This window comes from Clinocottus analis, unplaced genomic scaffold, assembly GCF_023055335.1.
Source record: "Clinocottus analis isolate CAN_PGR_092001 unplaced genomic scaffold, fCliAna1.0.p SCAF_14, whole genome shotgun sequence".
Taxonomy (NCBI): Eukaryota; Metazoa; Chordata; class Actinopteri; order Perciformes; family Cottidae; genus Clinocottus; species Clinocottus analis.
In genome coordinates, this window is record NW_027175865.1 from 4638516 (window position 1) to 4663592 (window position 25077).

General features: G+C 38.9%; 1 protein-coding gene across 1 annotated transcript; it reads left to right on the forward strand.

The window, feature by feature from the left end:
• The first annotated feature begins 1534 nt into the window (after positions 1–1534).
• LOC137784848 (sperm acrosome membrane-associated protein 4-like) lies at positions 1535–11271 on the forward strand. Its single transcript, XM_068575797.1, has 3 exons — positions 1535–1659; positions 9678–9788; positions 10581–11271. Exons 1-3 carry the CDS (start codon positions 1608–1610, stop codon positions 10799–10801), a joined length of 384 nt encoding a protein of 127 aa, XP_068431898.1. The 5' UTR covers positions 1535–1607; the 3' UTR covers positions 10802–11271.
• Positions 11272–25077: the final 13806 nt, after the last annotated feature.

Below are 25077 nucleotides of genomic sequence, written 5' to 3' on the forward strand. Positions count from 1 at the left end.
CTGCACGATGTCATTCTGCTTAAGTTGCAGGAACCGGTTTTCCATGCTTTGTGTAAACGCCTCGAGGATAAACCTGTAGAGGTTTTTTTTTTAAATCATTTCATCTGACATAAAGCAAGCAAAAAAAATCAAGACTTCTTATTACTGCCTCTCGTACTCACACGTACTTGTTAGTCATGTTGAGAAAAATATTAATATGAACATCGAGTTAGCACAAGAGCCGAGATTTTTGTAGTAGTTAAACTGAAGTGGGATGATGATGGAGCTTCAGCTGACGTGTGCACTCGAATACAGAGGAGAGATCCCCTAAAACATGGAGATAAAATGTCCTTTTTATACTTTTAATTCATCTCTTTTATTGTTTCATATTTTTTTTGTATGTGTGGAGACTACAGAAATAATCTTAGAATCAATGGAAATAATCCTGACTTAGTAAAAGTAAGTATATGTTTTTAAGGTGCAGTGGACCCAATAATACATGTTTTCTACGTAACATAAAAAACATAAGTTTATATGAAATGCTGCTCTGGATTGTTCACATTTGCCGCTACTGGACCAAGTGGTGGAAAGTGACTCTTTTTCAAAAGTTTAGTGCGTTACAGAGTAAAGAATAGAGCCAAAGGCAAAGCAGCCTACCGTGTCTTGATAAACTTAATATATTAACAAATAAAACCACTTTACTGTACACTTCACTGAACATGTACGCACACACATTCTCCTCCATTGTTGAAGCTGTTGACTTAGCAGAGCATTTTAAAGGCCACGATGCAGTAGATTAGGGGATTGTATGTGATCTGTAAACCTGGCCACTTTGAACAGGAGGTGCGGACCGGTGAGTAACTGCACCAGGATGACAAACAGTAATTATCTGAAATTTGGTCAGTTATGTACTTGTTGCAGCTAGAGGTGGAACACATATCCTTCACTGAAGTGAACTTGCCATAATAATACAAACTCAAATTTAAGTAAAACAATCCAGAGGTATTATTAGACCCAAACCTTTTTTTCACACACAATCCAAACAGGTTGTGAATCGCCTGTTTAGTCTGTAACAATTTGATGTATTTATGAAGCATATCCTACATTTTGTATTTAATTGTAATCTAAACTAGCTCTAAAATACATATATAGATAAAAACAAAAGTACACTATTTCCCTCTGAACAAAAGCATACGTGAAAAGTATGAAGTACAGAGCTTGAATAAATGTGTTTAGTGGCTTAAAAGGTCATGAATTAACATTTAAGTCACTTCTTTTGCACCATCAACAAACTATAAATCCATATAGATGTATTGTAATGATATAGATAAACGCAACGATGTTAAAAGTGTGTTTCCCACACTTTTAACTTCCTGCTGGAATGTAATCCCCATCCCCCTCCTCTCCGTGATTCACACAGGTGGGAGAGCTGGAAGGAACAGAACTGGGTGGATGTCCCAGAGGATCTCCTCTGATTGGATAACGGTGACGTTTGGATGGGAGGTGGAAGATTATAAATGGCGGAAAAAAGTTTGTTTGACCAGAAATTATAACGGTTTGAGTCCTCACAGGTAGGCAGTCTCTCCTTAAAGTCGAGTTTGTCGCCTCGTTCCGCTCCTTTTCCCAAGATGAACAGAGTTATTCTCCAGCTTATCGCAGTCGGATTCTGCTTTGCAGTCGGTGAGTAAAATACCCAACATGAAATATGACTTGTTAATTAATTAAAGCACGTTTTTTTCCCCCAGCTATGTTATAGCGTGCCACTATTTAAAACGAACCCTCTGAAATTGAATTTATTAAACCGAACAGCTTTGTGTTACAGAGGTGACCGCTAGACCGTTTATTTAGAAATAAATATAATTTATTTTATGAAAGTTGTAGATAAGGTTGTTACATCTATATGCCACCCTTTGTTTTTAAATCCTGCTAAATCTGTTTTGTTGGCCTAAATACGTGGAGGGTGTGTCGTTATTTTTTTTTGCTTGGCTCCGTGTTGAGGCGCTGCTGCCTCGAGGCTGTTTGAGTGGTGCGTTCACGGCGCACCAGCAGGGACGTAGTTTAGCGTTTCAGGGGCAGGAGGAGCACCACTAGGCGTGGGCACCTTCTGTCACAGATGGCCACCCATGTTTTTTTTTAGTTATTTTCACATAATGTGTTTTTTAGTTAAATGGATAATGAACACATACGTCCACTTGTTTGTCTGTTTCAGACCAGCCATTGTTTTTGTTTCTCTCAATGCCATCTGCAAGGGCCGTCAGCCGCCCCTACTGATTTGGGATAGAAATGGGATGGAATTGTTTGAAATGGTTACACAATAATTGGATAAATGGTTGAAAGCTGAGTGAATAAACATATTGTTGGCTTAAGGTAGCCTAGGGAATAAACTGTAATAGTGTAAGTTGTTGAAGTGGCCAGCTCGGGGTAACGGATAAACATTTAAAATAGTTGGCTAAAAATACTGTTAAACAAGAAATTTGAGGAGCTCATTTTGGTCTCCGGTAATTTAGACTGAGAATTGTTCACTAGTGTCTGGCACTTTTTAGAAGAAGTGGTTAGTTTCAGCCCTCAAATTAAATGTCCTGTTTTTCTATAACACTAAAGATTCAACAGAAGTCAGATTCCCACAGATGAGACAAAGCAGCTGTTGAGTTTTCCTACGTTTCCTTTCCCTTCCATCCCAGGTGTCTACTCTGCTGTTATTACAGGTTGGGGTGAGGCATCCTGTTTGTGATGCAAGGATTCTGTTTTTCTCCTCCGAGAAGTTTTTAAATGATTGAATCATGTCTCAGCTTGTCAACCATTGCATGAGACATTCTTCACGTGGTAACAGTTGAGGCTTTGCCCAAGTCTCAAATTCAGTTCTATGGAAGTTCTAGAGACTGGTTTTACCATTTGTTCTTTCACCATTGTGTTTTGACTCTATTGTCGTCCATTTCTGTCCTCTGGATCCCGTAAACTCTTTTGTTTGGGTCTCCAGTTTCAAACCACACCTTTCCCAGAGGGACCTATAGTCCCATTCTGGCTGCTTTTAAAAACATTCTGTAAGGTGATCATTTATACTCTTTTTGTTGTTGAAATTTTAGTTTTCAAACCCTCTTTAAATAGTTGTTTGTGACCGAAGAGTGAATCACACATGCAGATAATTACATACTGAGGTTTTACATGTCTCTGTACAAGTGACCAGGAGGGATAAACGTATGGGTGCCTGCACCTTAAGGGGAAGTAGGTGGTGGTATCAGATGGTGGTCTGGTTGGTGTTACAGGTTACTGGGAGGTTTCTCCAAACACCAGCTGGCAGAAAAATAGACAAACACTTCTTGGTTACCTGTGAGTAGCCTACTTTGGTCAGGATGGGAGGAGTCGTAGTATCCCTTTTTTATGCTTTTTTTTTTTTTGTGTGGAAAAAAAGCAAATAGTTTTTTGCTTTATTGAACACCTTTATGAATCTGTAAAAAAATAATTCAAAAGAGTTTAAGAAATATGTTCCTACCACAAACCTTTCTGAATACTCCAGTCAGTCTAATCCCATCATTCAATGTTGGCATTGTGAGCTTTAAGGTTATATTTACTCAACACAGCAGACCTGCCTGAGTGTATTTGCCTTTCATCTTTTGTGAGGTGGTGTTAGGATAATCATTTCGCTTTCAAGGCAGTCGTTACATATTTACCCTCATTACGTTTCATAAACTTGTTTGCATATTCAGCTCAATTGATGGTGACTCATTTTAGCTTTCTGTTCACAGTAGTCAGCTGACGCAGTCAGAAACAATACAAATCTTTCTTAAATGGAGATTTTATTAGTGAAGTGAACCTTTTTTTTAAATTTTCTTTTTTTTAAATGTGCTGGGGTTTTTTAGCCGGCGGGAGGCTGGATGAGTCACTGCTCAGCTGCGTCTGTTGTCACATGCAAACGCTGCTTTTGAGGTTCTGACTCATTGCTGACGCTAAAATAAATACTCGTAATGCATTTAACTAACTATTTTTGGGATATTTCGCAACACGGCTGCCCTCAGGTGGAAAAGATTATCTCCTGACTCATCACAAGGCGCTGATAACACAGCAGAGCGGTTATTTCCCTGCGATCACTTTTATTTCCTTATTCTTTAGTATTTGATCTCACAAGAGTTTCAGCTTTTAAACTCTTCCACTTTCATTAGTTACTTTTCTCTTTTTGTTCTGTGTTCCTCAACGTGTTGTTGTGGAACCTGAAGGGTTGATCAGTAGTTTTAGTGAGCAGCAGAGGGCAGTGCAGGGCTGTCGCTGCACATTGAGGGATCATACAATGTGCCACACCCCAGAGCTACTGAAAGACGGAGACATTTGATCTAGGCAGAATTACTCTCTGTAATATAGAATTATCATAAAGGGTCACTGAATACAGGGCTCTTGTAACTTGAATACTGTCATAAATTAAAATAATGGTTCTGAACCATCTCTTGATTATCAATTCTTTACAAATCCGAGTATTTCTTAATATTTCAGGCTGTAAATCTTTACATGTAAACATGTACTCGTAGCATGTCTGGTATAAAGACACACAGCAAAACCGATCAATGTATTCCCTTAGACCATTATTAAACACATTGGTATAAGAACCTTTTCTGACTATTTGGAAATCTAGTTGTCATGTTCTGTCTTTTTAAAATGTTTTTTAACATGGTCACAGTAACTATTACAAATACAAAACACTTCTAATATTACATATAGGTAATACCACTCATCAAAGGAGCGTTCTGTACACAAATACAATGTTGAACGCAGATTTCTACAATGTTGCTTTGCAACTGTGACTTGATGTAAAGGCCTTGCAGGTTACTGTGAGCGCATGGTTTAGGATTCCTATGGATGCGTCTTGCTCAGGCGTGCACTCACTTGTGCAACTGTTTTAAGGTCATCGATGGCGGGTGTGATGGGGAAACTACGTGAATGTGTTTCATATGAGGTGCCAGTAAGCGTTCTTTCTTTTTCTGCCATGCCACAACTTAATCTCCGGCATGAAGAACGAGAAACCTTCTGCATCGTGCCAAATCTCCGCCTGCTGTGCCTCGTTGTCAAACATGATTGACTGCGCCCGCTTTTTTTGTTTTTGTTGCATGTTACACAAAGACCATTTCACCGCGTCTGATACCCAGAGTCGCTGTCGACGATCTGTTGCAATCACAATCGCAGGAGGGGTGAGGACGCAACTAATTGTGTGTGGAGACACTTCAGTGAACAAACACTGGGCTTTAATTCGACCTCATTAAAGTTGACGGCCCCAGACGCTGGTGCTTAAGCCTCAGATGGCTCAATCAGTCCGGTCGGTCTGCATTGCAAAGTGCTGAAGTGTTGCCTGGTGTGGCAACACCGTAGTCGCATGACATTTACATTTTCTGGGATTTTTTTTTTTTCAAGAATAAAAGTGTGCTGATATATTATTTTTTTTTTCAACAATCTATTAGACAAGAAATCAGTTTATCATAAACATGATACAATTGACTTGTTTGTATGTGTGAGAATAGAGTAGGAGCAGTAAGAGTAGACGTGTTATGAGGATTATCTTACGGTACATTTGGGTGTAACCGAAACCGAGGGGCCAGGATGTGCGCGGTTGTTCGTGTATAAAGGCGTGGCCATGTTTGTTTATGTCCTCTGTGTTTGAAAAAACAGGACATATCTTATACAGATTGTCATTGCAATCAGGCTGATCCACAGGATCATAGTTTTTATGCAGCTCTGACACTTATTTTTGTCTACAACACTTCTTAATTCATAACCCTTCTGTGCGTAGTGGACTTTAAATGAGTTTTGGTCGTTTCTCTACCATTTTTACGACTGTTCACACAGGAAAAAGTGACAAAGGAGAACCAAAGATATTGGCGCATGTGATTTGTTCCTGTGTGTGAGATCAGATGTGTCTCAGTGATGCAGCAGTCAACGTTTCTCTCATGTGCTCGAGTTGAATAAGAAATCATTCCACCCTCTACTTGAGTTATTGTGTTGCTTGTCACTTGTTGTGAATGTAGTGTGACACTTTCATTTGAGTACAGGTTTGCTAATATGGACGGCATCTGGCCTGTGAGATTATTCATCATGTTCAAACGCATATCAAAGTCAGACCTAATTATTTAGTCCTGGGTGATTAACAAAAAAAAGGCTTACTCTTAAACAAATTCCAGTGAGGCAATACATAATTGTCATGGTTTGGGACAAAAAATATTAACAACTTTTTGAATTCCTTAATGATTGAGTCCCATTAAACCTAACCATCTTTTTTTATTGCAGTATATTGAAAACTACAACAAAAAGCTATTTTAATTAGCCCAATTAATCTTTTATCCCTGATTGGTTTATATCTCGCCCGAGATATAACATGTGTTCTGCTGATTTTAATAAATTAAATAACCATGGGTCAAGGAATAATTTTTTTATATACTCCTGTGTCAATTAGATACTTTACAAATAAAGTATTTTCTCTTAATGCCTTAGAGCAAGATAAAATAACTGTTTCAAATGAGATTATATTTCCAGCTAAACGGGCACTTTTTTACATGCGTGCAGAGAAATCAAATTAAGTCTGATTTTAAGTAACAGCAGAATCGCTGTATGTATTTGCTGTAACACTTTCGGAAAGATTTGATCAATGTGCTTATCTATTTAGACAATGTTGGTGTTTATCATGATCTCAATATGATTTTAATGATATAATTCCATTAAAATATAATCAACTATCATATTGAATTATTGCCCAGCCCTAATTGACATTTTATACAAAACATGATTCATTGACTGAGAAAATGATTGGCAAAGTAATTAAGAGAGCACAGTTTTGCCAAATTGTTCTACATTACACAGAAAAAATACTTTAAATTGAGGTCATGACCCTTTTTTGAAAAACAATGCATTGTTTGTAAGATTGCGAAGCCTGAGCCTTTATTTGCTCATGACCTCATTACAGTGTGACAGTGTGAGCTGGGAGGGGGAGTTTAGGAACCACTGTGGTTATCCTATACTGGCTTTCACAATAAAAACATCAGAGAAAAATCAAAAAGTTATGACTATAATGTGTTTATATCCTTCCCTCAGCAACCTTAAAACCAAAAATACTACATTAGTTTGACAGCTATTCTGCTCTCCGCTGCAATATACGGTATTCAGAGCTTTACTACAGCAGCAAACAACAATTTGCTGACGGCATAGCGGAGAAATGTCTACCAGAGCCGTCAATCTTCCTTAGTGTGTGTGTGTGTGCACTGTGGTTTGTGAGCTTTGTTACTTCGCCGTTACATGTCATGCATGTCACTCAGCAGTGCGTGCGAGCGTGCCCCACTGGTTCGCTTACAGTCAGTACGGCTGATGAGAAGTGTAGAGCCCATCTTCCAGTTTCCCCGTCAGGTTAACAGTCAGCACTTTCGCTGTCATCACTATCAATCAGCTGCGAGCGGCGTGTCGCCAAGTTGAGAGGCCCTCAAAACGCTCCCCATCTAGATGTAGCACCTGTGAGAAGGAACTGGTTCAATTTTACAAAATTGAGCTTCACAATTTACTCGTGACTTTAACTTTAGCGTGCGGATTCCCTTTTTGTAATCATCACAGTGGCCTTCCCACGATCCCTTTTACGTCCGGCATCCTTGCTCGGACCACACCCATCGTCGAGCTCGGCCTTCGTTTTGATCTCCACTTCACAGCGATAAAGTTTTGTGACTTTTTTTCTTTCGCGCTTGTGGACAGACCGACAAATAAAAGATAACTTGGCAAAGTATCCTAAACTGCTTCTGTGTCTCCAGGACACATTTTTCCATAATGACGCACACACTCTCGCATAGAGATGTCAGTAAAAATAAAAACCATACCGGCTTTTCGGCTGGTAATTAGTCGGGCTTTATGAACTTAAACTAAATAAATATTGATCATGCAAAAAGAAAACTTTCCAGACACGCATCTTTTTTTGTATAATCACGTCGGTGTGTGCTTTCCACAGACTACAGTCATGCGGCACTGACATTGAACTGGATTGACTGGTTTCCACTAAGCTACCTTGGTTTATTCTAATTGTTGAGTATCACCTCTCAGTAATGAGTCAGTTTCACAATGGCTGCTTTTCTTTAAGGCTCGGTATTGCAGCCGTTGAGTTGGTTGCCTTCAATCTATAAAATAAGTATGGACTGAAGTGATATGCACATATAAGTACTTCTCTGTACAAAGAAAACTCAAAGGATAGTTTTCATTTTCTAAATTGCCTGAAGTGGCATGAACGTCTGTGAAACGTGTCCGATAGAAAACTGTCAGAGCGGCTGAATTGTGTTTCATAATGTGGTTCAATCCACTTATTATAATAGCGGGTACGTAGCCTGTATTACTTCATCAAACTTAGTGACAGACTAAGTTTCATTGTTCATATTAAGTTTTTCTATGTAATTGAATACACTTCTTTTTTTTTTTTTTTCAATCAGCTGGCGTCAGGCCAATGTTTTTATAACACTGGATTCTGCATTTCCCATGGCCTCAAACTTAATGGCGTCTCTTTGTTTGACCCTGAATTTCTGGTAAAAACAAGCAGCGTGGCCTCAATACTTTTGACCACAATTGAGTCCAAAGTAGCACTAGATTGTTGGGTTTATTTATTTTTATTGTGCGTTTGTGCATGTGTTGTTGATGAAAGAAAACAAAGTGTGAACAGTTGAGAGATCCATCTTGTGGACAGAACTTGTATAGTGTCATTCCAAAATAGTTTCAATTGTTGGTTGTTTTTCTTGAGTCACAAGTTATAAGATTACACCTACCTCTAAAGTTAATAAAACATTAACGAGGCAAGCAGAAACTTGACTTGGACTGTAATGAATAAGTCGATGTCTGTTACACTTCAATTGTTTGCCCAGATAGAAAAGTACATTGATTTCTTGTAGCTGCAAAATAATAATGAAACAGTTTTCACTGATGCTGGAAACTCCACATTACAAGTCAACTAATACTTTTTTTTTATGCGTTTTATTTTTTTATTATTTTATAGATCACTAACCTGACATATAAACTAATGGGTTTATTTGATAGGGTCTGTTCAGCAGTCTGTTGCTGGTGAGGGCTCTGGTTTTATTTGCTCTTTTAATCTATACAAGAAACTCAGACCTGTGATTTGGATACAGATGAGGTTGAAAAATTGCGAATTGGCATTTTCATCCCCACGTTGTCACTAGGAGTGTTTAGTTGAATTAATCAGTGGCTCAACAGATCAGTGGGGAAAAAGGAGAATAGTGTTATGAAAAGTAGAAATGGCAGTTGTAGAATTGCAAAGTACATAACTAAGTAACATTAAGTTAAACGGCTTCAGGCAAAGTGTGTGTGTGTGTGTGTTTTTTAATCTGGTGATACAAAGCGCTGGTATGACCTTGACCAAAAAAAACCCTCCTTTCGTGCTGCAGGTCAAAGGTCAACCATTTGTCTTGTCTATTATCACTGGCTTGCCACCACTATCTCATGGTCAACCATGCGAGACCTCGTTAAACTGCTTAACGGCATCTTCTAAATGGTTCGTAAACACTGAAACTCAAAGCAAAGTTTATTTCAGATAAACATGAGAAGATGTTGACCGAAGAAGAATTTATCACTCACCAGTTCAACCTCTGAATTATAGCCTGTTACAAACCTCATCATGCTAATTCTGTTTCTTTTCTTTCCTCCTTCCTCCATCTCCCTCCCCATCAACCATCTGTGGATACCAGTTCAAAGTCTGCAGTGCTACAAATGCACCATCGGCTTTGGGGACTTGTGCATAACGACTAAAACCACGTGTGACGCCGGAGAGCATTGCTACAGTGGCGTCGGAAAAGCAGGTAAAGAGCTCAAGTCTCAATCTCACCAGACGACATTCTCGCAAAGGAGTGTCGTTCCTGGCACTCGCATGAAACTACATCCGCTGAATTCTCAGAATGCGTATGCAACGGGGAATAACTTTGCTACTAATTACCAAGTGGATGTGTGACGGTGAGCTGCCAGTCAATCAGCAGTTGCACATGCAACATCGGGCGTTATCTTTTCCTGTTGCATGAAAAATAGTTGGCAAAGAGGCGGAAACAGTTGGCTTCAAGTAAGGTTGTTACTCGAAGCCAACTACAGAATTGTTTGCTATACCGTCTTCTCCTCTTTGCTTTAATGAAAATGTCAAGTCGTGATATTCCATCTTTTTCTTGTCAAACTCTGAGGAAATATTAAAACCAACAATGTGTTGATCCTGATGGAGTGTATTCCTCTGCACCAGAGACTCCTTTGTTGTTGAATAAAGTATTGGAATCGTATCAATGAGCCCACAAACGCACACATTGTCGTTCATTTTAGGTCCACCCTCTTGCTGTAAATACTCACGAAAGCACCAAATGTGTATCTGAAAAGTAATCCACAACAAATCCACATTGGAAACGTCAATGCTTTTTGGGAAATTGCAGATTTGTTTTCGTTCCCCTTTTTTTTTTTTAAAAAGAAAAGGAAAAATTGTAACTTTATTTGTGGTCCATTTATTAAAGAGTTGTGTTCAGTAGGCACATGGGTAGTAATTTCATGTCGACAGAACGAAGGATAGATCGTGATCCAGTGTTTTTTTTTGTTTTTTTTTTCCTCTCACTACACAGCCGGCTTTGTGGACATCAAGATGAAGGGCTGTCTAGCAGTGGCCATGTGCAACAAAACAGAGGATGCAAATTTCCCCGCCAGCAGCTCCAACACCACCATCTACACCATGACCAAGACGTGCTGCAACACCAACCTGTGCAACGCCGCGCCCGGGACCTCCGGGCTGAGCCTGGCCCTCGCCACCGTCACTGCTCTGTTCATGGCCAACATCCTGGTTTGAACAAAAACCCAGCGGATGACACAAATTACACTCACTCTCACTCTCACACACAATACATGTTGCACACACTCATCAGCACTATAAAGAATGAATTATCTCCTCAGACATGCATTTTTTTTCTCCAAATGGGTCTTGTGTTTGCTGTTCTTGTAGTGTATTGTACTTCACACACATGTTAATGTGGGTTCAAATGAAATTTCTCCCTTTTTTTTGTATTCTTGGATTAATCAGTAAACTTCTCCTAGCATGTGAGTTGACTTTAAAGTAGCCTACAATTAACTTGAATGAGGAGTAAAATGTTTAGATGAAAGAATCGCATGTTAGACATTTCACTGTGATTGGTTTTGTAGGTTATGTAGTGCCATTGCAACTTAAAGGAATTGGCCAACATTTTGGGAAATGTGCTTTTTTTTTGTGACAAGAGTTGGATTAGAAGATCGATATTCTCATTTCAGTCTAAAAAGCATTACGCTACAGCCTTTAGCTAATGAGCTAACGGCTGGCATGGTGCAGTCCAAGGGTTAAAAACCAAAGTGCCTTTAGCGCCACTAAAGCTCACTAATTAACATGGTTCATCTCATTAGTTTAATCTTTAAGTGGCAAAACAACAAGTACCTTAACTCGTGAGCTTTAGAGGTGGTGAGTGATTTTATTTGAAACCGTGGACGGAGCATGGCTCTTCATGCTAAGCTAACCATCTACTGACTGTAGCTTCATGTTTATCATACACACAAGGAATTGGTATTGTCATTCTCATCGAAGTTGATGCAAGGAGCTAATTTATTGCTTCTGATCCACTGTATGGTCCTTTTTTAGAGTAATTATATATTCAAATGGATCTCAAAGCTCCCATGAACATTTCTATTTCTATTCATTTCACTTGATACGTGTTGGCTTTATTAATGTGTCGCTAAAATAATGTAAATGAGCTCACGTCTGTGAACATCTCTCTTCTTGCTGGTTTTATTTTGACAAATGGCTCCACCAATTCAGTTTGAGTTTTATTTGTGATAATCATGTCAAATCCACACTGCAGGTTACTCATAGACTGTGGGATAAAATCTTTTGTTCATCTTACTAGTTTTGAATGTGTATATATGGGGAGGACTTGATTTAACTCATGTTTGTGGATATTGGATTTTGAAATTGCAGCAATTTGAACTTCATCAGGTCTGATCTTTAGATATCCTCCATGCACCACAAATCATTAACGTTAAATTCTTGAAATGGACACCTGGGGCGTTATTGTCCCAAAAAAGTAACGCCTCTGAATGATTTGGCAAAATTTGTTGTGTCGACAATTTGAAGATTGCAATAAATATTCTTATTGGGGAAAAACATGACTTTCTTGCATTTTGTCTTCTCTCAGTGATTTGGTTTCTTCTTTCTCTGTCGGTCGGCTCGTTCCCATCCTGCAAGATTGACTAGTTCTTCAGGTTTCGGTGCTGAGCAGCGGAGACGGTGTTAAGTCTGGCATGACTGACTCGATTGTCATGTTCTTATGTTTGTCACACGAGACATATTTTAGTGAGTCTGTGGAAATCTGCAGCTCAAGCAATAGCTGCTTGCAAATAAAGAGCTTTTCAATCCTAAATCGTCAGTAAATATGTTGTTTATATAAATGGCCTTTCAAACTGAAATGTTTCATCAGTCAAGTGTAGTCTGGCCTTTGTGATCTGGAGGCTTTAATGATTTTAAAGTTGGGAGACTCATGAGAAAAAACAGCTTAATTATGAACCATCTACAATTTTATGACACAAACTGAGTCGTTTTCATATATTCTCTTCAGTAGACATGCTCCATTAAAAAAAAAATCCTGTTTTCATCTTTCACTGTTCCCCTTGCAACAACGACTGTCTTAAAAGCAATTGATTGATTGTCGAAAACCAATCATTTCAGTATTTGTCTTAACTAAAATGCCTGATATTCTTCGTTTTCACTTAATCAAAGGGAACATTGGATGCTCTTCTGTGTATATGACGTAAACTGACTGTTTGGATTTTTCACTGTTCAAGTAAAATATAAATATAAGTATATTCACTTTTTTTTTAAACTAATCAAGGAATTACAACGACAATCACTATAATGTATAAATGACAGCTTGTGATTCAATCTTTGGTTTCCGACACTTTCCCCCATACCTTGAACAACCAGTTTGTTCAGCTCATGGTATTCATTAGATCACTGCATGCGTCATCGGGCACATTCCTCCACTCTGAGTGAGTCTGCCCCCGAGGTAAAGGTGAAGACAAAGGACTTGGAAAAACCCTCTCTTGTCCCCTCCCTCCACCTGTCTTTCACTGTATAAATATCTGGCGTGGTCAGAGTCTTGTCAGATTTTTACCACAAGCAGCATCCGATCAGCTGAACTGAAGGATTTCCTTTTGCCGAAACCAAGGACCAACACCAACACATCAAGATGGCAAAGATCATAATTGTGCTCATTGCAGTTGTTGCATCTTTAATGCTGGGTAAGATTACAAATCAATTTTTACAAAAGTATTACTGTAAAGAAAGATGTTAGCAGCAAAGACTGATCTATAACCTTAAGACTATTTTTTTAAGTCTTTATTTAGTTATGAGCTTTTTAGAACTGTTTTTTTTTTGACAAATTGACAGGTAAATTCAGTTTACTATGCATAATTCAGATTAATTTAGTTTGCCAGAACCAATCCATGTGCAGTTATCTGCTGAGGTGAAAATGATTAGATTCATTATATTCACATTCTTCTTGAACAAATATATCCACAAACTGATGGTGCTTTGCCAACGTGTATCTGAAGGAGCCAATTTTTAAATTCTCAGACAGACGTTCAAGGGGTCAGTTAATCCAAAATATATTAAAAAGAATTTGATACAAATCCCACTCACCCCAGGTATCAAGCCACACGGATAGCTTTTAGGTTCATGTGTCAGGATTCTGAATCAAATTTAGTTTGTGCTTCTGAAAACAATGAAGACATGACATTAACAACTAAACAGTGTTTCTCACAAAAAACAATAAATAAACCACAAACTTTCGCAATTTTGAAGAGACTATGTCATAGCGCTTTTATCCTTTTTCCCGCCAAATTAGATGAAAACCTTCTGGAACCGTTAAAGCGCTCCACTGATTAGCATCCTTTCACACCTGATATTCTTCAAATGGGTATCGTTGACATCACCTTGATGGGTTCCTGGAGTGTCAGAGTTTGACTATTCATCTCATGGAGCGGTTTGACGACTTCTTCTTGCGCCACAGTGCAGGGTGTGGTTGACCACACATTCCCCAAAACATCGCTCGCTATGCTAAAGCTTGTTAGCGTTTTACTTATTTGGAGGGACGCGTCACTGCCGATACCTGTAGTCCAGCAGTGTTTGGTAAAGAAGAAGATAAACATTAATACAGACTTGTGAAAACCATTTCTGTCGTGAGAGTAAAGCATATTATGGGTGAAGTTTTAGAAATGTCTACACACATTTTATACGTTTATTAGCTTAACTGAACCTCTTTTGAGCTAATTTAAAAGTGTTTTATTGTTTTTTTAATTGTTGTGCTTTTATTTGTGTGTTTCAGCGGATTCCCTGACCTGCAACGAATGCGAATACGGTCTGGCGGGCTTCTGCCTGAGCAGCAATGAAGTGAATTGCTCAACCGCTAACTCCTCCTGCTTCACTGCTCAAACATGTAAGTCACCTTCTAATTTCCTAAAAGCTCACACCCTTTCCTTCAAATATTACATAACATAGGAATGATTAAATTAACATTGCTCACAAATACTGTGACGACCAGATGGAAATATATCAACAAGCAAACACCAGTTTTCCCAGTTGCCAAACCAAATAAATATTGTTTACAAGATGTTGTATAGAAGCTATTTTATTAATTGAAGTACTCCTAAACAAGTTCTGCATGCTGTAAGTAGTGATATACGCATTAAAGTTTCATTGTCAGGCAAAAAAACAAACAACTTTAGTTTTGGAGATTTTGGTTTTAGGTCAATTGAATTAAGGATCGAACCAATTACCTCATCGTGTTTAATGTAAATCAAGAAAGTGTATTTAAACGGTATAGACACCAAATTAAAGCAGTAAATGTGGCGCAGTAAACGTTTACTATATTTCTTTTTGGCCGAGTGAAAAGTATATGCAGTCTCAAAATAAACTCTGTACCAGTGCATGAAAACTGTATTTGATTAAATGAACCCTCTCCATCTCTGTAACTCTTATTAATCACAACACAACCTTTTCTCGTCAGCTTTCACAAGATTCACCCTTGTGGGCTTCAACACCCAGGGTTGCCGGATGAATACCGGCTGCAACACCACCACCAACGGCACCCTGGCGGGAGCAGCTTACACAACCAAAGTCGACTGTTGCAGCACAGACAACTGCAACCCCGTCCAGGTCAGCGGCGCCCCGTCCACCAAGATGACCTTCACCGCCGCCCTCGGTGTGGCCGTCCTGGCCTCCATGCTGGGAAGCATTCAGTGACACGTCTAAAGCTGGATGACAAAAGGGCTGCTCCTGAAGTTCCTTTTTACTATCATAAATTATCCAGGTGAGGTCTACAAGACCAACAGCAAGTTTATAAGTATGACTATCTAAGTGTCCTTGTGACACTCTTAATTTTTCATAACTCAGGTCTTGTCATGTCAGGGGTTAGTTTTTATAACGACAAAGCCTAAAATTACAGTCTACATTATGGAAGTTGATCAATGGGATGTTTCAGGGAAACATTGAGCTCTTAAATCTTCCAGGCTGTTATATTGCTTTATTTTTTTAATCCTTTTGCATTTTTCCTTATGAACTACTTTGTGTCTTACTGAACAACAGATTGATGTGAAAATAAACAAACTCTTTTAAAACGACCTGTTGCTTCTGCTTGCAATTATTTTACCATCATCCATTCATTAGGTATAGAAAGGCAAAGTCCCTAGTGTGTGGGATATGCACGGTAGTAAACAGTGAGAGAAACGTTTATTTTGGATCCTGTTCAATTAATTACATACGGTATGGTTCTTGTACCTTAAAAAAAAAAGTATAATCAGTTTGTCTCTTCAACTTGTGTCCCCCTTAAAAAACCATTGAATTTAAGCTAAGGGAACCAGGATGCTGACCAGTTATCTTCCACCAGTTCAATAGAGTTTTAAATTGAATAGACAGTAAGCATTCACAGCACAGGGGTCAAAAACATGTTACCACAACGTTATGGACATTTTCAGTATTTAGAAATGAAGCAACTAGCTTAAAACCATGACTGTTTATTATATACATTTGTAAGTTTTTACCACGTGCCTGTCTCAGCCTGTCATGATACGAGGGGAACTCATTGATAACGCTAACCAAGCGCTACGGGTGCCTTTCCCCCCAAGCAAAGGCAGCATAAAAAAGTAGCTAACGTCAGGGCTAAATGGTTGAAATGTCCTGCTTCTGTTAGTATGAATACAAACCTAAACATTGATGATGATTCAATTGTATGGAAAACATATTGTGAAGATACATATTGTTTTGTACAATTTATTCAAAATGTCCCGTTTGAAATCCATTTAAATGTCGGGTGGTGCGGATTAAGAGTAAGGGTTGAAACCACTGTTCTACAATGAATCACTGCACTGTACCTAACCTGTGTTACAGGATTGGGTTACCTCCTACAAACTTTGTTATCACTGTCGATGCGTATTACTGATATAACCCCCTCTCCCAGAAAATAGATAAATCTTCAAGTTAGCGTCTCACTTGTGGCTGTACAGCAGTGATTCCCAAAGTGTGGGCCGCGGCCCTCTGGTGGGCCGCGAAGGTACTGCAGGTGGGCCGCGAGAGGTCATTTACAATAAATAAATAAAACGTTTTTAATTTTGAAAAAAAAAATGGGGCTTTTACTTTGAAGGCGATCTATTAAGGTTATCGCGTGTACTTCCGCAGCCTCACTGGACGATTTGCTGACGTGAAAGCACGTATTGTCATGTAGTTTCTGTTCTCATCTGCCGCAGGTCGCAGAGTCGCTCCCCTCACAAAGCTTCACAGGCGCTCAGTCTACCTTCCCGGCAGGCTCGCGCGGCAAGCTCAGCGTTGGATTGAACATGAATCGCGCATGCGCAAATCCGCCGCTGATGCCTGTCAGCAGAGAAGCAGTGGTTTGTCCCTAACAGGGACCCTTATTACTGAAAAGTACCAGTAAAAGAAAAAAGAAAACTGATTTATAAACTATGTATGCAGGGCTCTTAAGTGTCACTCATTGAGCGTGACAGTCACTCATTTCAGTCTTAAATCACGCCCTTCCGCCACACATCGTATTCCTCACGCTGAAAAAAAAACTCCAGGCTATTTAATGTGCCGCAGGGCGCAAACATGACTTAGTCGCGCTGCCCTCACCACGAGCCGCTCCCCCTCCCGTGAGGAGCCACTCATCAGCCAATCAAAGAAAGAAATGGGCTACAGCCAATCAGAAAAATATATCTTTTGTATCCGGGTAAGATGTAATGACAGGCGGGACTGAAGCCGTCCGGCGGCGCGTATTTGTCGTCGTCATGGTGCGTCCCCATGACGACGGAGGGAGGGAATAGTTGCATCAGCCAATCAGCGAATCAAACTGCTGCCGGTCACCCGGAAGGAGTGCTGATAACGGCTTCATTCAGGCTGTTGTGGGACTACGGATACTACTATGAACCCAGACACTATGGAGTTTATGTTCACACGTTTTTGTGACTTCCACAACAAGTTCAGAGCAGACACTTGTAGATATTGAGCAGGGAAGTAAGGAGTTTGATGGCATTTTCATCAAAAGGTGTTTTGTTTTTTATTTTGTCCTTGTCAGCTCCTGAAGCTGTTCTCCCATCCCCAAATAAATATTTAAAAAAAACAAACTTAAAGTTGGATAGTAGTCTCGCTCTTTCCTGTCTTAAGAACTGGTCAAAACATTAGGGTTGCAAATTTCTGTATTTTACTTAAAACGATTGATAATTGATAAGATACCAAACGCACATCTTTTTCTCAGTTTAAGTATTATTTGAACAATTCTAGCGTTAGTTATGTGAAACATTAATTGATAAGGCACAAACAATTTGAACAAACAGATTAATAAAACAATAAGGCTGTCCCTCGAAACGGCTGTTCTTGTCCGCCTGTCGTTATTCAACAAAAGGCACCGCCAAACAAAACAATGTCAAATAGGGCGCGGTTTGGGTGGGCCCCAGAAGATTTTCAGATTTTAAATTGGGCCTCGGCATTCTTGAGTTTAAAATCCATTTAAAACATTAGGGTTATCAATTATCAATCGTTTTAAGTAAAATACAGAAATTTGCAACCCTTTTTCAGCGTGAGGAATACGATGTGTGGCGGAAGGGCGTGATTTAAGACTGAAATGAGTGACTGTCACGCTCAATGAGTGACACTTAAGAGCCCTGCATACATAGTTTATAAATCAGTTTTCTTTTTTCTTTTACTGGTACTTTTCAGTAATAAGTGTCCCTGTTAGGGACAAACCACTGCTTCTCTGCTGACAGGCATCAGCGGCGGATTTGCGCATGCGCGATTCATGTTCAATCCAACGATGAGCTTGCCGCGCAAGCCTGCCGGGAAGGTAGACTGAGCGCCTGTGAAGCTTTGTGAGGGGAGCGACTCTGCGACCTGCGGCAGCTGAGAACAGAAACTACATGACAATACGTGCTTTCACGTCAGCAAATCGTCCAGTGAGGCTGCGGAAGTACACGCGATAACCTTAATACATCGCCTTCAAAGTAAAAGCCCCATTTTTTTTTTCAAAATTAAAAACGTTTTATTTATTTATTGTAAATGACCTCTCGCGGCCCACCTGCAGTACCATCGCGGCCCACCAGAGGGCCGCGGCCCACACTTTGGGAATCACTGATGTATGTTAATATGTTAACATTTTAAAGTTTGTATGCACACTAAAGAAATACAAATAAAAGAATTTCCAGAAAACATCTCTCTTCTTGCTGGTTTTATTTTGACAAATGGCTCCACCAATTCAGTTTGAGTTTTATTTGTGATATTCATGTCAAATCCACACTGCAGGTTACTCATAGACTGTGGGATAAAATCTTTTGTTCATCTTACTAGTTTTGAATGTGTATATATGGGGAGGACTTAATTTAACTCATGTTTGTGGATATTGGATTTTGAAATTGCAGCAATGTGAACTTCATCAGGTCTGATCTTTAGATATCCTCCATCCACCACAAATCATTAACGTTAAATTCTTGAAATGGACACCTGGGGCGTTATTGTCCCAAAAAAGTAACGCCTCTGAATGATTTGGCAAAATTTGTTGTGTCGACAATTTGAAGATTGCAATAAATATTCTTATTGGGGAAAAACATGACTTTCTTGCATTTTGTCTTCTCTCAGTGATTTGGTTTCTTCTTTCTCTGTCGGTCGGCTCGTTCCCATCCTGCAAGATTGACTAGTTCTTCAGGTTTCGGTGTCAAGTCTGGCTTGATTGACTCGATTGTCCTGTTCTTTATGTTTGTCACACGAGACATATTTTAGTGAGTCTGTGGAAATCTGCAATAGCTGCTTGCAAATAAAGAGCTTTTCAATCCTAAATCGTCAGTAAATAATTATGTTGTTTGTTTATATAAATGGCCTTTCAAACTGAAATGTTTCATCAGTCAAGTGTAGTCTGGCCTTTGTGATCTGGAGGCTTTAATGATTTTAAAGTTGGGAGACTCATGAGAAAAAACAGCTTAATTATGAACCATCTACAATTTTATGACACAAACTGAGTCGTTTTCATATATTCTCTTCAGTAGACATGCTCCATTAAAAAAAAATCCTGTTTTCATCTTTCACTGTTCCCCTTGCAACAACGACTGTGTCTTAAAAGCAATTGATTGATTGTCGGAAACCAATCATTTCAGTATTTGTCTTTTAACTAAAATGCCTGATATTCTTCGTTTTCACTTTATCAAAGGGAACATTGGATGCTCTTCTGTGTATGTGACGTAAACTGACTGTTTGGATTTTTCACTGTTCAAGTAAAATATAAATATAAGTATATTCACTTTTTTTTAAACTAATCAAGGAATTACAACGACAATCACTATAATGTATAAATGACAGCTTGTGATTTAGTCTTTGGTTTCCGACACTTTCCCCCATACCTTGAACAACAAGTTTGTTCAGCTCATGGTATTCATTAAATCGCGGCATGTGTCATCGGGCATATTCCTCCACTCTGAGTGAGTCTGCCCCCGAGGTAAAGGTGAAGACAAAGGACTTGAAAAAACCCACTCTTGTACCCTCCCTCCACCTGTCTTTCACTGTATAAATATCTGGCGTGGTCAGAGTCTTGTCAGATTTTTACCACAAGCAGCATCCGATCAGCTGAACTGAAGGATTTCCTTTTGCCGAAACCAAGGACCAACACCAACACATCAAGATGGCAAAGATCATAATTGTGCTCATTGCAGTTGTTGCATCTTTAATGCTGGGTAAGATTACAAATCAATTATTACAAAAGTATTACTGTAAAGAAAGATGTTAGCAGCAAAGACTGATCTATAACCTTAAGACTATTTTTTTTAAGTCTCCATTTAGTTATGAGCTTTTTAGAACTGTTTTTTTTTTTGACAAATTGACAGGAAAATTCAGTTTACTATGCATAATTCAGATTAATTTAGTTTGCCAGAACCAATCCATGTGCAGTTATCTGCTGAGGTGAAAATGATTAGATTCATTATATTCACATTCTTCTTGAACAAATATATCCACAAACTGATGGTGCTTTGCCAACGTGTATCTGAAGGAGCCAATTTTGAAATTCTCAGACAGACGTTCAAGGGGTCAGTTAATCCAAAATATATTAAAAAGAATTTGATACAAATCCCACTCACCCCAGGTATTAAGCCACACGGATAGCTTTTAGGTTCATGTGTCAGGATTCTGAATCAAATTTAGTTTGTGCTTCTGAAAACAATGAAGACATGACATTAACAACTAAAAAGTGTTTCTCACAAAAAACAATAAATAAACCGCAAACTTTCGCAATTTTGAAGAGACTATGTCATAGCGCTTTCATCCTTTTTCCCGCCAAATTAGATGAAAACCTTCTGGAACCGTTAAAGCGCTCCACTGATTAGCATCCTTTCACACCTGATATTCTTCAAATGGGTATCGTTGACATCACCTTGATGGGTTCCTGGAGTGTCAGAGTTTGACTATTCATCTCATGGAGCGGTTTGACGACTTCTTCTTGCGCCACAGTGCACGGTGTGGTTGACCACACATTCCCCAAAACATCGCTCGCTATGCTAAAGCTTGTTAGCGTTTTACTTATTTAGAGGGACACGTCACTGCCGATACCTGTAGTCCAGCAGTGTTTGGTAAAGAAGAAGATAAACATTAATACAGACTTGTGAAAACCATTTCTGTCGTGAGAGTAAAGCATATTATGGGTGAAGTTTTAGAAATGTCTACACACATTTTATAAGTTTATTAGCTTAACTGAACCTCTTTTGAGCTCATTTAAAAGTGTTTTATTGTTTTTTTAATTGTTGTGCTTTTATTTGTGTGTTTCAGCGGATTCCCTGACCTGCAACGAATGCGAATACGGTCTGGCGGGCTTCTGCCTGAGCAGCAATGAAGTGAATTGCTCAATCGCTAACTCCTCCTGCTTCACTGCTCAAAGATGTAAGTCACCTTCTAATTTCCTAAAAGCTCACACCCTTTCCTTTAAATATTACATAACATAGGAATGATTAAATTAACATTGCTCACAAATACTGTGACGACCAGATGGAAATATATCAACAAGCAAACACCAGTTTTCCCAGTTGCCAAACCAAATAAATATTGTTTACAAGATGTTGTATAGAAGCTATTTTATTAATTGAAGTACTCCTAAACAAGTTCTGCATGCTGTAAGTAGTGATATACGCATTAAAGTTTCATTGTCAGGCAAAAAAACAAACAATTTTAGTTTTGGAGATTTTGGTTTTAGGTCAATTGAATTAAGGATCGAACCAATTACCTCATCGTGTTTAATGTAAATCAAGAAAGTGTATTTAAACGGTATAGACACCAAATTAAAGCAGTAAATGTGGCGCAGTAAACGTTTACTATATTTCTTTTTGGCCGAGTGAAAAGTATATGCAGTCTCAAAATAAACTCTGTACCAGTGCATGAAAACTGTATTTGATTAAATGAACCCTCTCCATCTCTGTAACTGTTATTAATCACAACACAACCTTTTCTCGTCAGCTTTCACAGATTTGACCCTTATGGGCTTCAACACCCAGGGTTGCCGGTTGAATACCGACTGCAACACCACCATCAACGGCACCCTGGCGGGAGCAGCTTACACAACCAAAGTCGAATGTTGCAGCACAGACAACTGCAACCCCGCCCAGGTCAGCGGCGCCCCGTCCACCAAGATGACCTTCACCGCCGCCCTCGGTGTGGCCGTCCTGGCCTCCATGCTGGGAAGCATTCAGTGACACGTCTAAAGCTGGATGACAAAAGGGCTGCTCCTGAAGTTCCTTTTTACTATCATAAATTATCCAGGTGAGGTCTACAAGACCAACAGCAAGTTTATAAGTATGACTATCCAAGTGTCCTTGTGACACTCTTAATTTTTCATAACTCAGGTCTTGTCATGTCAGGGGTTAGTTTTTATAACGACAAAGCCTAAAATTACAGTCTACATTATGGAAGTTGATCAATGGGATGTTTCAGGGAAACATTGAGCTCTTAAATCTTCCAGGCTGTTATTTTGCTTTATTTCTTTTAATCCTTTTGCATTTTTCCTTATGAACTACTTTGTGTCTTACTGAACAACAGATTGATGTGAAAATAAACAAACTCTTTTAAAACGACCTGTTGCTTCTGCTTGCAATTATTTTACCATCATCCATTCATTAGTTATAGAAAGGCAAAGTCCCTAGTGTGTGGGATATGCACGGTAGTAAACAGTGAGAGAAACGTTTATTTTGGATCCTGTTCAATTAATTACATACGGTATGGTTCTTGTACCTTAAAAAAAAAGTATAATCAGTTTAACTCTTCAACTTGTGTCCCCCTTAAAAAACCATTGAATTTAAGATAAGGGAACCAGGATGCTGACCAGTTATCTTCCACCAGTTCAATGTAGTTTTAAATTGAATAGACAGTAAGCATTCACAGCACAGGGGTCAAAAACATGTTACCACAACGTTATGGACATTTTCAGTATTTAGAAATGAAGCAACTAGCTTAAAACCATGACTGTTTATTATATACATTTGTAAGTTTTTACCACGTGCCTGTCTCAGCCTGTCATGATACGATGGGAACTCATTGATAACGCTAACCAAGCACTACGGGTGCCTTTCCCCCCAAGCAAAGGCAGCATAAAAAAGTAGCTAACGTCAGGGCTAAATGGTTGAAATGTCCTGCTTCTGTTAGTATGAATACAAACCTAAACATTGATGATGATTCAATTGTATGGAAAACATATTGTGAAGATACATATTGTTTTGTACAATTTATTCAAAATGTCCCGTTTGAAATCCATTTAAATGTCGGGTGGTGCGGATTAAGAGTAAGGGTTGGAACCACTGTTCTACAATGAATCACTGCACTGTACCTAACCTGTGTTACAGGATTGGGTTACCTCCAACAAACTTTGTTATCACTGTCGATGCGTATTACTGATATAACCCCCTCTCCCATGTATAAAGATCTTGACTGTGAGCCATTGTTCCTCAAAACTAAATCCCACAGCTTCTGAAACAAACATCTTAAGATTTAGAGAACGACCAAAGCTCCTTGGTGGTATTTTTTTAACCTGTATAGGAGAACATCACGATGAACACATTTCTATGGAGCTGTGCAGCACTGGTTTCTCTGTTTGTAACAGGTAGGAGTTTTATCTTTATGGTATTTGGGAGGATGAAACAAGTGTAACATCAATAACATGTGGAGCTGCTGTTAACAATCTCAAAGCATGTGCTTGTTTCTTATTTCTTGTGAACCTGTGATAAAACTCTGCATGAGAAATTTACAAAAAACATTGTGTAACTTTTACTTTCTAATTGCATTTATACATTTTAAAAACTGCAACTTTTTCCCACACGTTCACAAACTAAAATGTATCATGCATATTATTACTGTACCTATTTCTGAACATTAAATTATTCATTCAAGGTCAGTGTAGTTCCTTTGTGATGTTATTTGAGGTTAACTTTTAACACAGTGCAGGCTAATAGTTGTAAGTCATACCTGACCTTAAACAATCACAACTGCCCTGCATTTAAAATGTCACTTCACCCAAATAACAAAGCAAATACACGTTGTATGACATAATGCTTTTGAAATGGAAATTTTACTTGTTTGCCTTGATTTTGACATACCTACTATATTTCTGCCAGTAGCCTGAAGTTTTAGTTTTGCAGGATTTTTACACCTCTAATGTTTCCAGGTGGAGGCCGAAATCTCACACTTCAAAGTCACACGCATGTGTCCTGGATTCAATTCCACTTAAGATAACACAAGCGTTCACCTTGAGAGGTTGTGAAACCAACTCAATATGTACTTTGTGATCCCAGCAGTCTGATAAAGGTGTTGCTGAATGGGGTCAAATATGTGTGGCTATTGATTTAACTTTGTTTTCCTTCAGTACGTGACAAAAAGTGGATACTCTGGAACATTCTTCTTGACACTTCCCTGTTTGCTATTTGTCTCCACAGTTGAGCCCCTCTCCTGTTACACCTGTGATGTGGGGGTCCTCGGCTACTGCTGCCGTAAGGCTTCTGTAAATTGCACCGACGCTCAGGACAGATGCTACAGCGCAGTTGCCAGTAAGATGACCAGCTGAATGACTCATTAATCCCTTTTGCACGATTGCAAGACCATGGCGTCACTCAGTAATAGCCCATCCCCCGCTGATACAAATCTGAGGTTCCTTCACAACCACAGCCTCATAAAAACACGGAATAAAAATGCATTAAAACTTTGTTTCTGATTCTGTTCACAATATTTGCCTTTCTGAATCGGCCTTCTGGGTGAATAAACGTGTGGTGTGTGTTACACTTCCAAAAAGAAGTCGCTATGCCTGACGTAATTTAGATGATCTTTGCTATCAGTGAGGGTTTGAAATTCCCAACATGCTTTTAATACTTCGTCACATGCTTTTGTCTAAATGTAATTTAAAAACAAACGCTGACAATTTGCACATCTTGTCAAGATTATCAAATGTTAAGATACTGTCCATAACCATGAACTATCATGTATTACCAAAATATTATAAATGACAAGACTTGAAAATGTTGTAGAATTATTTATCATAATCTTTCAGT